Source organism: Lasioglossum baleicum, chromosome 18, assembly GCF_051020765.1.
Source record: "Lasioglossum baleicum chromosome 18, iyLasBale1, whole genome shotgun sequence".
Taxonomy (NCBI): Eukaryota; Metazoa; Arthropoda; class Insecta; order Hymenoptera; family Halictidae; genus Lasioglossum; species Lasioglossum baleicum.
In genome coordinates, this window is record NC_134946.1 from 2359598 (window position 1) to 2377012 (window position 17415).

The following is a 17415-nucleotide window of genomic DNA, read 5'->3' on the forward strand; positions in this document are numbered from 1 at the left end:
GCTATTTCCATTACAGCTTAAGCCCCCTGATCAACACTGCATTGACTCATTGACTCATTCTAGCTTCACTGCACGGTGCTCGCAGGTGCTCGTGCCGTAGATTGGACTGGTCATCAGAGAGTCGCAGGACACTGTAAGCGATAGTTGAAGTATAACCGCGATTATACCGAGTACTTTGCATCGGCAGCCAAAGTGAGAAGTCTGCTTCACCGTTGGTAAGTGCCGGTCAGGCCTCAGGCCTTTCCGATATTATAGTTTTGTGACCAGTTCGTGTCGGCTCTGTGACGTTTTGTTTGCGGGTCCTGTACTTTGCGTCGTGAACCACGTACGTGTCCGCCTGGGTTGCTGAAGACCGGGAGGAGTTTTGTCGAGTAGTACAAATTGTTCCGATCCGAATCCGCGAGCGATTGTTTGTCCCGGGAGCCGGGAGGACCATGTGTCGCGGGCCTGGTCTTCAAGCCATAATTTCCCGAGTTCGGTTGCCTTTTCGTTCACGGAAAAGCGACCGACGCGACGTGACATCATACAGTAATTCTTCGATCGGAGTCCCAACACCCGTGTTTTGAACGGACTTCGATAGTATGTATAGGGTGGCTATATTTTTATGACTGCGTCTACCGTGCCGAGACTTCAAACGATGAGCCGAACATAGAGAAGGACAGAGCAAAATACGGATCGCGTGACCGAAGCGTGTCGCCGTCGCCGGCACAGTTTAAAGGCCCGTGCGTCATCACAATGAAACACCAAAACCTTAGCTTCTTTATTTTCTATGATATCATTATTGTTCAAGATGGGCGCGCCCGAGCGCCATATTGCCACGCCGCGCCGGCGCCGTGCGATCCCGCCAAGACCACCGCGAACCCGCCAAAACCGCGAGCGACATCGTATAACCGTGATTGGTCTATTCCCATTCTCGATCCTTCTGGAATGTTCGCGAACGCTCAACCGGAACCACCCACTAGGGCTGCAGGCGAGCCGAGCTAAGCACGAACTCGACTGGTCGAGCCGAGTCGAGTACTCGCACGAAGCGAGCGGCTCGCATCGATGCAAGCTACAGTAAATGCTCGTTCGTTGCGAAGAATCTACTGTGCGCTCGTTGCGACGTGCCTACACTGCCTACCCACTCCACTGCCTGTCAACGCCGAGTCGCTCCGCACGGCGCGACGACTGTCCGCTCGTCTCTTTCTTTCCTATACGCTCTTCTTCGTTGCGCTCGAAACTCGTCGACTAAATCACAAAATATTGGCCAAATTATATCGTGTTTGGTATCATTTTAATCAGAAAAATGCCAGAAATGAGTTAGTGAAAGTCCCATAAAAGCCTAATGGAAAATGAACAATTCCATCACTGCCATTACATACATTGTAAGAACTCGCGGGCCTTTAAATTGCGCCGGCGACGGCGACACGCTTCGGTCACGCGATCCGTATTTTGCTCTGTCCTTCTCTATGTTCGGCTCTCTATTGAAGTCTCGCTCGGCTCGGTCGGCGTGTATATAGACGCAGTCATAAATCAAAAATCGAGATTAAGAATCGACTCGAAATAAATTCAAGCGTAATACGACATTGAAGTTCTCGCAGTGCCACGTTTAAATTATTATGTTGGATGTGTCTTATCATGATTATTAATGTATATTTTTTCAGATTTTACAGACTGCGAACAGGTTTTAAAAAATTGGAAATTACCAAAAATTCGGAAAAATGCATATTTTCTATTGAAGTTTGGGAAATATTAGGTATATAAAAATTCAATAATGAGATATTGTTGAAACAACCGTTTTTAATTTTTTTCAGAATTTTTTATATAGTGCATCGTACTTAAAAAAAATAAATATAACCTTTTCCGATATTTCTTTACCTTTTGTAGGTGTATTACGTAATAGTGAACATTCTTGTTGTTGGTTTTTGGGAAGCAAGGTAATTTTATAATAATGAAAACAGGCAGATATCTTTTCAAAACGATATTTATGTAGATGCTCTCTCTTCAGAAGTTAGGTTTACACTGATAATGGTCCGGAGCTTGCCGGTACATTTTATACCAAAACGTGAGTCACTGTCGTCATGCGGATTCAAAGGGCCGCCGCTCTATCTCTGTTTATAAACCTAAGATATCGCAGAGATTAATGTAATAGGACCGGCAGAGATGGTCTCTGGAATGTTTAAAACAATGGTTCTCGGAACAGTATTCATTTCTGTATCATGACGTCACATATCGACACCCGAAGATATGGTTCCCCGAATGTATATGTATACAATAGTTCTAGGAACAGATAAACGACGTCATATATCAATACTTGTATTCAGAAAAATACAGTACAAACTCAAAAAATGCAATGCTCTTAAAAAAATAATTTAAAAAAATATTTTATTTACCTGTATTTCAATATATGAACAATACTTCCAGCAGATACGCTTAGTGCAGACGGCAAGGTCTCCCGCTGCGAATCGAATCTCCGGCCCTGGATCGAATCCCACACCGAATGATTTTCTTTTTCGTTAAACACTTCTTTTCTTATTTTTTTAACCATATAATTGGTGTAGAGATATATTAAATATATTTTTCAAAGCACCGATCTCACCGATGCAAGAAGACAGCTTACTCGCACCGAAGCGAACGGCTTACACGAAACGAACAATGTATACAATGTATCTGATGTGAAGCCGTGAAATGAGTTTTATATTAAAGTTTCCAGAGTACATACTCGTTTATATTAATATGTTAGTTGTGTCCCATCGTGATTATTAATGCATATGCTTTTCAGATTTTCGAATTACAGTAATTCTTCGATCGGAGTCTTGGGGGGTGTCTCCGATCGGAGTTCAGTGCCTACCCTAGTAGCACAAAAATATTGTATAAATATTTTTTTCAAATATTGAAAAAATATTTTTAAAGCCACATTTTTTAATATGAGAAAAATATTGGATCTGAATATTGTATACATATACAAGAAATATGAATTGAATGTTTAAAAAATATAAGCTAAATATTCAGAGAATATAAACGAGATATTTAAAAAATGTAAAATAAATATTCAAGAGATATAAACTAGATATTTAAAATATATAAAGTAAATATTTAAAAAATGTAAATCCAATATTTTAAAAATATAAATTGAATATTTAAATAACATTCAATAAAATCTTCAATTAAAAAAAAAAGACAAAAACTATGGTGTATGTATATACTTTCTATGCACTGCTTGAGGGAATATACCGCCTGGTCTTCGAAAAGACCTTAATTACAATTAAGAAATTTTGTGGAGTGGGCGGGATTCGAACTCGGGACCTACCGTTTACTTGATGATGCGCTATCTCGCTGAGCCATGCGAACCTACATTCTTACATTATTACTTTTTAGACTTATATTATAAACTATAATATATTAGTTTGCGTAAACTATACACATACAAACAATTATCAATTCTTCAATCGCCCACAGTTTTTACAAACTTTATGAATACTTATATTTGAAGACTACGTTTTTCTGTCAAACACTTCTATATTCTATATAGCTCGCGCTCTGCAGTCAACCATTCAATCGGAATGCTAGCTTCCTAATGAATGAATGCATTTCCGCTGCAACAGGGCCAGGGCCTCTGCCAAATACATCGAGTCAAATGTTTATATTTTCTGGCGCCGCGAGTCTAATCTCCAGACTCTCTGTTTAGACAAAGCCGAGAAAGATCCCGAGTAGGTTCCAGAGAAGCTATACGGATCGATCCCTATTTCCCGATCCCTTTTCTAAATATTAAATGAATCGTTATTTCATATTACGAAAAAAAATATTTTTTTAAATATTCAGGAAATATTTATTTCATATTATGAAAAAAATATTTTTTTTTAAATATTGAGGAAATATTTATTTCATATTATGAAAAAAATATTTTTTTTTAAATATTGAGGAAATATTTATTTCATATTATGAAAAAAATATTTTTTTCTAAATATTAAATGAATCTTTATTTCATATTACGCGAAAAATATATTTTTATTAATTTGCAGATAATATCTATAATTATGAAATATATTTTTTCTCATTATAAAAGGAATCTTTATGTAATGTTAGAAATAGAATATTATTTTTTAATATGTAGGAAATATTTCATGTTTATCATGGAAAGATATTTGTTCTAAAATATGATGCGAAGTAAAATGTTTACTTTTAATTTAATTTGAATTCGTGTGTGTCACTTAATCGACATACATTTATATTATAAGAACATTAATGCGACAAAGTTGTTGCACGAAAAATAATCGTGTAGCTCTTACGTCTTACACAATATGTGATTGAACTGTAAGATTAAAAAGTTTGTAGCAACAGACTCATCGTTAATTAATGATGTTATAATATAAATGTATGTCGATTAAGTGACACACACGAATTCAAAGTAAATTGGAAGTAAATATTTTACTTCCAATATTCAATGACGATTTATTTTATATTTGAAACCACTACTTGCTTTGTAATATGAAAGGTGTGTATGTTTCCAGCATATTCCGGAATAATAATATTTTTCCGTGATATAAACATAAAATATTTCCTGTACATTTAAAAAAAAAATATATTCTCTTTCTAATATTACACAAAAATTCATTTTATAATAAGAAAAACTATTTTTTCATGATATGAAATAAATATTATCTGTATATTAGAAAAAAATATTCTATTTCCAATATTAAATAAAGATTCATTTTATAATGAGAAAAAAATATTTTTTTCATAATATGAAATACAGATTCATTTAATGCTTGAAAACAAATATTTTTCGTGTAATATGAAATAAAGATTCATTTAATATATAGAAAAAAATAATTTTTTCATAATATAAAATAAATATTTCCTGAATATTAAAAAGAAATATTTTTTTTCATAATATGAAATAAACATTTCCTGAATATTTAGAAAAAAATATTTTTTTCATAATATGAAATAAATATTTCCTGAATATTTAGAAAAAAATATTTTTTTCATAATATGAAATAAACATTTCCTGAATATTTAGAAAAAAATATTTTTTTCATAATATGAAATAAATATTTCCTGAATATTCAAAAAAAAAAATTTTTTTCGTAATATGAAATAAATATTGTATGTATATTTGAATATTAAAAAAAGATTGAATCTCTTTTTAATATTATATGAATATGTATATAATATTTTGTGCTACTAGGGTACTCACTCCACTGCCGGCCAACGCTGCTCCGCGCTGTAGAGCGGCGATGATTGATCTCGGCTCGGGTATATCGGTGTGAACACCACACATTGACTCGAGTGAATCGAGTTCTCAAACTTCTTAATTTTAATGATCGGTTTATGGGACTTTTACTAGCTTATTCCTGGCGTTTCTCTGATTAAAATGATACCAAACACGATATAATTTTAACGTTATTTAGTGGTTTAATCGACGATGAAAATTTCGAACGCAACGAAGAAGAGCGTATTGGAAAGAAAGAGATGCGAACCGGCGGCGGCTACTGTTCGCGTCTCTTTCTTTCCAATACGCTCTTCTTCGTTGCGTTCGAAATTTTCATCGTCGATTAAACCACTAAATATTGGCCAAATTATATCGTGTTTGGTATCATTTTAATCAGAGAAATGCCACGAATATGTTGGTGAAAGTTCCATAATGATATCATAGAAAATAAGAAAGCTGAGGTCTTGGTGTTTCATTGTGATGACGCACGGGCCTTTAAACTGTGCCGGCGACGGCGACACGCGATCCTATTTCATTCTGTCCTTCTCTATGTTCGGCTCGTCGTTTGAAGTCTCGGCGCGGTAGACGCAGTCATAAAAATATAGCCTCCGTACTCTACCCAAGTCCGTCCAACACCCGGGTGTGGAGACCGCCGATCGAAAAATTACTGTATCCGAACGTCTTTCAAAAATTGCATATTTTAAAACATTCGAAAAAAATGCATATTTCCTATTGAAGTATGGGAGATACCAGTTTTATAAAAATTCAGTAATGGGATATTGTCGAAATCATCTTAATTTTTTTCAGAATTTTATATATACAATATACAATAATACAATGTACTTCAAAAAAATAAAAATCAACTTTTTCGATATTTCTTTACCTTTTGTATGTGTATTATGTAATATTGAACATTTTAACAAACGTAAAAATGCAATATAAATATTGCTTTGACAATATATTTGAAATATCACTACAACAATTAAGTTAAGAAAAATGAAAAAAAAATGTTTAACGAAAAAGAAAATCATTCGGTGTGGGATTCGATCGAAGGCCGGAGATTCGATCCGCAGCGGGAGACCATGCCGTCTGCACTAATCGTATCTGCTGGAAGTATTGTTCATATATTGAAATACAGGTAAATAAAATATTTTTAAAATTATTTTTTTAAGAGCATTGCATTTTTTGAGTTTGTACAATATTTTTCTGAATACAAGAATGTTCACTATTACATAATACACCTCCAAAAGGTAACGAAATATCAAAAAATTGATTTTTGTTTATTTTAACATCAAACCTACCGAGCACTAAAAACTCTATTTATTTACATTTCGTACAATTTTTATTACAATATGTGTTTGGATAAAGAAGTTTATCGAATCAATACACTATATGTAGTACAATGCACTATATAAAAAATTCTGAAAGAAATTAAAAACGGTTGTTTCAACAATATCTCATTACTGAATTTTTATATGTATACCTGGTATCTCCCAAACTTCAGTAGGAAATATGCATTTTTTAGAATTTTTGGTAATTTCCAATTTTTTAAAACCTGTTCCCACACTCTGTAAAATCTGAAAAAACATACATTTATAATCACGATGAGATAAATCGGTAATTGTGCATAAAGGGTCCCACCTCACCGATTTTGATAAAATTTAAATATGTTGTAAAACTCAACATTCTGAACAACTTTTTCCTATACATGTAACCGCCGCTCAGCCTTAGTTTTTGAGAGATTTGCGGAAAACTGCAGATACTACTACATTGAATTTTGCCTATACGTGCACAGTGCTGGCGTACGCGAAGTCGCGAAATGCTGCTAAACGCTTAATACTAAATAGGCTATAAAATTTGAATTCGGACATATTCGGATTTAAACTTTCTTGGCTTATAATCACGAATCTTTATCGAATGTAATGACACCAAAAAGAGCACGCAATCTCGTGCAATACTCTAACAAAATTGTCAATAAAGTTTTGTAATCTTTACAAAGCTTACAGAATGGTTGGTAATAGTCAAATATTAATAACTATACTAATTTAGATGATAACACAAAATAAAATCTATGCGAAAGTGCTCTGTATACCTACCTGAACAACCTTTGTACTACAAGAATTTACAGAATTTTCCTTCAAACACTTGAAAATCGCCAATGAAGAGACGCTGTTTTAGAGACTGTTTAAGAACGCCAAGCACGCCTTAAAATCTCTCGACTTTCAATGAAGTTTACTACTTCACGGTATTGCAGCCTTATTCTTCAGACATTTACCTACAACGAACAACAAAAATTTTATGCCATACGCAAAAATTTAGAAATCGACTTTTTTCCACTTTTTCGGGCCAAATACCCCACTGTGCGGCGCAGCGTTGGCCGGCAGTGGAGTGAGTAGGCACTGGACTTTGATAGTACAGGCGACCCAGGACTTCGATGGAAGAATTACTGTATATCTATTAATAACAAAGAAATTGCAGAATTTACAAAAATATTTATGGAAGTATACCATATACCATTCAATTGCAATTGCAATTGCAGCAGTGTGCGACAGATCCACGATGAAACCACGTGTATTGGATGCTAGCAGCGACGAGTCGTCTGAAGAGATAGACCTGCATCGCACAGAGTAAATATACATACAGTAGTATTTTCAATATGTATACAGTAGTATACATTCAATATGTCAATAAATATTTAAGGGGTCCTTTTCCAGCAGACGACGCTCGCGTGTGAACACTCACACACCGCTAGAGTACACTCACGCACCGCTAGACCACGTACGCGAGGATTGCAAGGGTCTGGGATTCCACTTCTGATTTCTCGATAACAAAGATTTCTTCGATACGCAAAGACGGGGTTCTGTAGTAGTCAAAATCGCTAGATGAAAGATCAATCTAGCGATTTTTGCTACTAAAAAACCCCGTCTTTGTATTATCGAGAAATCAGAAGTGGAATCCCGGACCCTTGCAATGCTCGCGTACGTATACGTGGTCTAGCGGTGTGTGAGTGTTCACGCGCGAGCGTCGTCCGCTGGAAAAGAGTCCTAAGTGCGTTTTCTGTTCATTTAGATGCGACGTTACTGATGCGAACACTTCGCGCGAAGACGCGTTACAAGCACTTCCACTCCACGGTGCTCCAAAAACAGCAAATACAATTGGCGATGACAATAATGAATTCTTTTACCCAAGGTGTGAATATAAATGGCGGTTTAAAGGAACCAGTGCTTTTGCTATGTCAGATCCAGATCATTGGGGGACATATTTTCGATCAACATCTGTAGGTGGTAATTGTGACAGGATAGCTAAATTGGTCAATTCTGGTAAAACATACAAAAATAGGATTATAAACAAATCGTGTGGTAAAAATGAAGAAACCATTCCACCATCTAAAACTGGTTGTATTAGAAGTACATGGGTACATCCTGAATACAAAAATATATTTGATACAAAACCAATAATTCCTAAAGAAATGAATAAAAATAATGATACTTTGTTATACGATCAGTTGCTTCGGTATAAAACAGATATTTGTGATACTGTTGTCACGAAATTTTCAGAACTTGAAATATCTGACAGGAAAATAGATGTATATTTTGAAAATGATTATCCATGCATTATGGTGCAAATAAAAGAATTTGCTGAATTATTTCCGACACAAGAACAAGGTAGTCTATATAACATAGTGCTAGCATATTTCATCGCTATAACGAACTGTGTCGCCTACCGTGACAATATCCCAATTGAAGTAGTTAATAGAGCGAGCTTCGGTCATGATCTTCCAAGTGTATCGGAAACTGGAAAGAGTTTTAGAATAAGTATCGGGGTTGTACCAAAATGTTATGCTGAAGTATTAGTTCAAAGTCTAAAATTACTTAATACTGAATTGTTAGTACCGTTGCTTAATAAAGATGCGACAAAAACAACGTTGAAGTTAGGTTTCAGTAAAGAGGAGATTAAGCGTCATAATGATGAAGTTAACTGTTATAATGAAAAGAAGTGTGATAAAGAACGATCTTCAAAAGTTGAACGTTGGGAAGAACATGAGAATCTAATTAATGTACTTTGCAAAATTGGAGATTCAAGTGGAAGAAAGGTTTCTTATCAAATCACAAGATCGAAGAAGTACATTGACTTACTAGCTGATTATGTTCATAACGTTACTTTAGGTAATACAAAGGATCTTGCCAAACCTTTAAGAGAGATGCTTAGAAAATTAACTTGTACAAATAAAGGGGTAGTAACTATAGATAATAACAATGATGACTATAATAATAGTCAATTTGTATTTCACGACGAGGAAAATCAAGATATTAAAAACGATAAAAAATTTTGGGGCATTATACGAAATATCTCACTAAAGTTTGAAAGAGTAGATATAAAGCATTTATGCGATGCTATTAACAGCAAGAAGATCACAGGTTTATATCGTCTCTTCGAGAAGGCAAATTTAGAATTTATAAGAAATAGCAGTTACCGACAATCTGAGGAAGGATATGGAAGCTCTAGCGATTGTGAGGTTAGTTTTGAAAATACTAGGTTTCACTCTAAGAAGATAACGTTAGCTACCGGAATGAGAGCATTCAATGTAGCTCGATTTTTATCAATATATAAAGCGGGCACACGCCACATTGATACGAAATATATGTATTACGAGACAGATCATGTGGAGAAAAAGAAGATTGTACAAGATATTAATCAATCAGGAAATTTAGATTTTAGTGTGCCATCAGGGGTAGTAAAATGTATCGATTTAAATCACTGTGCCGCTAATGGTCCTAATTCTAAAGTGGATCTTGAAAAGATTAAAGACGAGCTGAATTCGGAATCAGTTATGATATTGGATTACACTAGTGCTACAACTGAAAAAATTAGTGAAGCTATTCGATTATTTATTGAAAAAGTACCAATATTACTATTAGTAATTAGTGGAATAAAAAATGAGCAAGTTGGTGCTGATATGAACCCTTATGGTACACTTAGAATTGTCACGACAGATCCTAATGAGCTGAATAAGCTATATTATTCACTCATAGCTACTTTAATTGCACAAGAAAAATTACCACGGGAATTACATAATATCAGAAAAGCATATAAAGATGCTGGAGCTGTTGTAACCAGTGCAGCAATATATACTAAAGATAGAGGATATGATTATCAACCTAATACAGATGAAAATGATAGTGATTCAGAATATGTTATAGACTTTGGTACAGTGTCTGATGAATTAAAGAAAATAGCTGATCTATTTTCCGGTGAATATGAAGAAGAACGTAATAATTTAACTCAAACGCATCGGGTGAGTCTCAACTCAATAATTTCTTGGGATCTTAAAAAAATAAAGTTTTTAGGTTCAGATGATGTAATTAGTGTCATAAATAGCTTTGATGACAATCAAGATATTTTTGATCAAATAATAAAATGGTATGATAGTAATCCTAATTTGACTTGTGATATAGTGGAGGACATCGTTGCTGGTGAAGAAGATATAATAGATACGTCTTTGGATTTTGAAGACCTAGCAAAAGAATATAAACGAATTAAAAAAGAATGTTATGTAGATATAGGTGAAAACATAATAGATGCAATTGTGAGGGAAGAGAGTTATGATATTGAATCTTATAGAGCAGGCTTTGCTTATGCTAAAATGGCTGGCTTGATAGACTCACGTTGCTCCTCCCCACGTTCTTCTTTAGATGAAGATAGAATGTCGCTAGATTACGATACAGAAATGTTATCTTCATCAAATGATGATAATAGTACGTCAAGTGATGGTGAAGGAATGGATTGTGAACCATAATACATAGCATAAATCATTAAGGTACTGACGCAGTATATGTATATCTCTAAATGCTTAATCTATAAGGTTTCTCTCTCTGTTATTCTGTCAGCATTTTACCACTTATACATGTTAAAACAGACTTAGATAACGTGTATGTGTGTACATTCACATTGTACTAGCGAAACATCGTACGAACGAAACAGCATGCGAGCGATGAAGAACAAACGACAAACGAATGAACAAACGAGCGTCGATATGCGAGACGGTTTTTCGTGAAGGCAACGGCGAGAGTCAGTTGAGATCAGTGATGGAATCAGGGGCGCTTTTTTCGCGCATGCGCGAGTTTCGACAGGAACGTGTCTACGTCTGAAGTTATTTTATATGCAACATGTATTTATTATATTTTCGTACAGACATGTGCAATAATTATTAATTTTATTTTTATGTCTGCAGATTTCGAATATGTATAATAATTCTGTTTTCATAATTTTAGATGTAGGCACGTTTTTGTTATATTTTAAAATTGTGTTATTATTAAAAATATTTATATATTTTATGTGTGCATAAAATAAGATATGTATTTCGTTGAAGAGTAATTTTATATATCAAATGTATTTTTCTTTTGTGAATACTGATAAGGTTTCGGCAGTTTTCCTTATCTGAACAGCAAATGCTGGTATTCTTTAATTGCTCCTACCAAATAAAATATTTAATTTTGTTATTATATATCTTTGTTTAAAGTTATTTTAGTACCCTTCCCTTCCTTATTCCCAAAACAAAGAAAAAGGGTATGTTATATTATATTGCACATATACAGTATACATACATACATAAATTTATATATTTATATATTATATATTCTGTGTACGTATACATATATGTATATGTATATTAAATTTTAATATTGTATATACAGAGAGGTCCGTTTAAATAAGAACATCTAAATATCTCTTCAGGTTCTTGCGATGCAAAAAATATTTGTTACGTAATGTGCATATGGTGTCAATGGAGAAAATACTTGGCACGAATATTTTTTTCCGAAGGTCATTTTTCGGAGTTATCAAGGGCATCGATAGCATGACCTTGATCTTCGAAAATTAAAGTTTTACCTTCAGATCAAGGTCAAGGCCATGTTATTATAAATATCTGAACGTATTTTTCGGTCGGTTACACGATGCAATAAAAAAAAATGTAGTTATGCATCAAAGAACATCGATTACCTTGATAACTCCGAAAAAAATGACCTTAATTCGGAGAAAAATATTCGTGCCAAATATTTGACACCATGCACATTAAGTAACAAATATTTTTTGCATCGCAAGAACCTGAAGAGATATTTCGGTATTCTTATTTAAACGGACCTCCCTGTATACAGGGTGAGTCTGAAGAAACAGAACACCTAAATATCTCCGTCACTTCTCGTTGTACAAAAAAACTTCTCAGGACAAAGTTACACTGTTTGAAGGGCCACATGTAACGGTGTAAGGGAAAAAATTTTCAAGGTAATTTTTTTATGAGATTTCAAGGTCATCGATGTTTTCTAAAATGGAATGATATATCTTCGTTAACGTAATGTTGTAACTGACAAAATAAAGAATTCATCCATGTAACACAATATGACCTGCAAATGACCTTCAACCCAGAAAAAAGGAATAAATAAAATTCAACGTGTAAGATTCATTTGCTTTAATTCTGTTAAGCAAAATGTTGAAAAATATTCCCTTGAGCTGCTATACATTCAAATGTATCGCAATACACAACATAATAACAGACTCGGTGTTGACTGGAAGACATTTATGATATACATTCACCTATGCGTTCGTACAGAATCGTGTTTATCAACTACTAATTACTCTGAAGACCTTCTTGCTATCAGATTTCCACTGTTTCTAAGATTTCTAATCTATCATAGTTTATCGATGAACGTTCCACAATGCGTTACTCGAAGGAAGATAAGATTGATATGATTTTCATTATGATTAGGAAATCGGTCCTTGTAGAACCGCACTGTGCTTCTCTTAAACACTCTGTCGACTTTCTCCATGAATGAAAATCATATCAATCTTATCTTCCTTCGAGTAACGGATTGTGAAACGTTCATCGATAAACTGATAGATTAGAAATCTACGAAACAATGGAAATCTGATGGCAAGAATTAATAGTTGATAAACACGATTCTGTACGAACGCATACATATACAGGGTGAGGCGCCAGAAACAGGCCACCTGAATAACTCGGCTGCTATTGGTGTTAGGAAGAAATGTATCAGATGGAACTTGCTCAGTTTCGAGGGGACATTAATCTGATGTTAGTAGCTTTTTTGTAGATGGACGCCCGAAGGACATATGAAGGTCAACCTCACTTTTTTAAGTCAATCTAAATGAAATGAGGTATTTTTTAATACATCAATCGATGCAGCTGGACATTTGTTATAAAAAAAGTACTAACCTGTGTATATCGAAAAGTTAGTAGTTCAAGAGATATTTCAATTCAAAAAACTCTAAAACACCATTACTGTCGTACTAAGACGTTGCATAAGTAAGTAAACACTAACAGCTTAGTTAGTACGACAGTAATGGTATTTTAGAGTTTTTTGAATTGAAATATCTCTTGAACTACTAACTTTTCGATATACATAGGTTAGTACTTTTTTTATAACAAATGTCCAGCTGCATCGATTGATGTATTAAAAAATACCTCATTCCATTTAGATTGACTTAAAAAAGTGAGGTTGACCTTCATATGTCCTTCGGGCGTCCATCTACAAAAAAGCTACTAACATCAGATTAATGTCCCCTCGAAACTGAGCAAGTTCCATCTGATACATTTCTTCCTAACACCAATAGCAGCCGAGTTATTCAGGTGGCCTGTTTCTGGCGCCTCACCCTGTATATGTATGCGTTCGTACAGAATCGTGTTTATCAACTATTAATTCTTGCCATCAGATTTCCATTGTTTCGTAGATTTCTAATCTATCAGTTTATCGATGAACGTTTCACAATCCGTTACTCGAAGGAAGATAAGATTGATATGATTTTCATTCATGGAGAAAGTCGACAGAGTGTTTAAGAGAAGCACAGTGCGGTTCTACAAGGACCGATTTCCTAATCATAATGAAAATCATATCAATCTTATCTTCCTTCGAGTAACGCATTGTGGAACGTTCATCGATAAACTATGATAGATTAGAAATCTTAGAAACAGTGGAAATCTGATAGCAAGAAGGTCTTCAGAGTAATTAGTAGTTGATAAACACGATTCTGTACGAACGCATAGGTGAATGTATATCATAAATTTCTTCCTGTCAACACCGAGTCTGTTATTATGTTGTGTATTGCGATACATTTGAATGTATAGCAGCTCAAGGGAATATTTTTCAACATTTTGCTTAACAGAATTAAAGCAAATGAATCTTACACGTTGAATTTTATTTATTCCTTTTTTCTGGGTTGAAGGTCATTTGCAGGTCATATTGTGTTACATGGATGAATTCTTTATTTTGTCAGTTACAACATTACGTTAACGAAGATATATCATTCCATTTTAGAAAACATCGATGACCTTGAAATCTCATAAAAAAATTACCTTGAAAATTTTTTCCCTTACACCGTTACATGTGGCCCTTCAAACAGTGAAGGTGAAGGCCCGTCAAAACAACCCAGATAGCACAGGACGACTTAGAGTCGCTGTTTTCACGTCTTTTCTACGTCTTTACGTCTTTACGTCTCAGTAAGACGCTTTTTAGACGTCCATAAAGGCATCTTTTCTGGGACGACGTTTTCACGTTTGAAGGCATGTGCCTTTTATGCATCTCATTTCTGACGTGAAAACGTCGTCCCGGCAGAGATGCCTTTATGGACGTGTAAAAGTTGCCTCTTTCGAGACGCCGTTTTCACGGCAGAAACGATTGAAGTACTTACGAAAATATGTATATCTCTTAATCGTTACTATACTAATACTATGCTTCATTTAAAAAAAAGTAGTTTGATTTTTACCTAAAAAATATTTTAACAGGAGTTTATCTCTTCTAATAATTATATAATATGTTAAAATACGTGTTAAAATATTTTTTATATTATATAATAATTATATAATTATACTAGGGGGCACCGCCCCCTGTTCGCTTCGCTCACCAACCCCCGCAACGCCACAAACCTCTCTAGCTCTCTCTCCCTTTGAAAAATTCACACTGTCACGGCGCTCAATTTTCAGGTCCTCGTCGGACGGCAACCCGCTTCTCAATTTTCGGTTCCCCTTCAGAAGGCAACCCGCTCGGCGTTTTAGGGCCTCAGAAACCACAAATCTATTTTATATAATAGAAAGATAATATATTATATATAATTAATATATAATAATTATATAATTATTAGAAGAGATAAACTTCTGTTAAATTTTTTTTATATAATAATATATATGATTTGATATGGTTTGAGCCTATAAGAATAAAAAAATAATGAATCTAACAGCAAAGGTTCTCATGGATCAGCGAGGAAGTCATCATGAAATTAAACGGTAAGTCCAGAGTTCGAATCCCGCCCAACTGCATAAAAATTTCTAAATTGTAATAAGGTTTTTTCAGAGACAAAGTGGAATGCAGTGCATGAGAGTAGTAATATAGATTCTAATTTTTTTAATAACTTTTTCTTAAATTTGAAGATTTTGTGCATCTGAAAAAGATGCATAAAAAATACCTAAAAGATGCCTAAAAGGTGCCCGGAAGACGCGTAAAAGATGTCCAAAACGGCACCTTTTTTTGCGTCTTTACGTACAACTTACAGACATCGAAAAGACATGTGAGAGGCGACTTTAAGTCGCACAGTTTTGTAACAAAGACCTGTTAAAGTACACAGTACGTTAAAAAGACGTGAAAACGACGTGCCACAGTCGTAACGTACGACTTAAAGACGTACTTACGTCTTGCGCCAGGCAACTTCTAGGCGTACTTTAAGATGTCTTTGTGCTATCTGGGTTTGCTGAATTGGAAATGGTGGTGGTCATTAGCAAGGTAATTATACCTATTATCTCAATGCTGAAAAAATTGAAATCAATTAATACAAATCTTGGAAAATCGAACACATCTATTAAAAAATAAAAAATGAAGGTGACCTTAAAATCTCCGAAAATCTTTCACCTACAAAACAACTCTTTATACTGAAAAACTTCGGTTAACACGTTCAGGCCATTTCCTTTGTTCTGTACTGCATTTTAGGTGTTATAATACCTCATTCTATTGGTGGAAAAAGAGGACAGGAAAAAGGAGCTGATGAAGTGGGGAACAGAATTTCGGAGTTTTATTACAGTGCGCTCGTTAAGTTTAAATATCTACATCAAAATATGTGTGTAGCGTATTTTGACTGATGGTGGGGCATATGTATTATCCTGTATAAGTAAAATAACATATTGCAGTTGTAAATGAATATATTCTACACTGAGAAAAAAATCCTGTCGAAACAAAAAAAATATATGTTGATTCAATAAGATGTACTATTGAATAGTGCCAATATCATATGAATTTATTTTAATATTTAATACTATTGAATTTCAATAGCAAAACTCACTTCCGCCAATCATATAAGCCAATAGCTTGACCATCAATGTTTTCAAAAAGATAAGATATGGCCTCAAACCAACTCCAGTATTGACTGGTGAATAATATTTTGCATTTCTTTCTAACCTATTTATTATTAATCCATCATTTTATGATGTTAAATGAACATAATCTGTAATAAAGATAACTTCGCTGTTTGTTCTATGCAAATACTCAAACGATTACGTAAATCGATGTATGTATTAAAATATAAAAAGAAATTTTTGAATAACATATACATTTATTTGGTCCAAGTAAACGTTTTATCGATCCAGCAAGAGTCAATAAGCAATGTTATAGTCTGAACTAAACATGCTATTGAATAAATCGGAAAAGCTATTAAAAAAAAAAAAATACCGACAACTAAATAAATATGATATTGATTTAATTGAAAATGTAATCGATTCAACTAAAAACTTTTGTTTAATAAATTAACAAAGCAACTGATGGAATAAAAATCCTATTTATTTAAAAAATCGTATTTTATCAAATTCCAAGCTTCTGGGTGATGCAGTACACTGATTGAATGCCACTGATTGAAAATCTTTCTAAATATAATACACATATATCGAATCTTGTTCATATCAATAATAATTTTCAAACACCCTCAATACTTAAATTAGAAGTGAGTTTTCTTATGAAAATAATTTATATTGTATATATATATTATATAATAATAAATAAACAAAATATTACACGGAAAAAAGTTCCCGTTTAATAGATCAGCTGGTAGAAAGTTTCCGATTCGATTACCACTGCCTATCACCTTTGTTCAACAATTACTGTTGGATGATTCTTATAGAGTTTTTTGCGCTGATTCCGAATCTGCCCTTAATTTTACCCCTAGACGCACAG

At 34.0% G+C, this 17415-nt stretch overlaps 1 protein-coding gene across 1 annotated transcript; it reads left to right on the top strand.

The window, feature by feature from the left end:
* The first annotated feature begins 6 nt into the window (after positions 1–6).
* On the top strand, positions 7–11699 carry LOC143217815 (uncharacterized). The gene is made up of 3 exons (XM_076442446.1): positions 7–215; positions 7734–7821; positions 8264–11699. The coding sequence occupies exons 2-3, from the start codon at positions 7754–7756 to the stop codon at positions 10989–10991; spliced, it is 2796 nt and encodes a 931-aa protein (XP_076298561.1). The 5' UTR covers positions 7–215; positions 7734–7753; the 3' UTR covers positions 10992–11699.
* Positions 11700–17415: the final 5716 nt, after the last annotated feature.

What these genes read in the sequence shown, in the direction of transcription:
- LOC143217815 (XM_076442446.1), top strand. Translation starts at nt 7,754, where the DNA reads ATGAAACCACGTGTATTGGATGCTAGCAGCGACGAGTCGTCTGAAGAG. An exon ending in ATAGACCTGCATCGCACAGA is followed by an intron (nt 7,822 to 8,263) that starts GTAAATATACAT and finishes CTGTTCATTTAG; the next exon opens with ATGCGACGTTACTGATGCGA.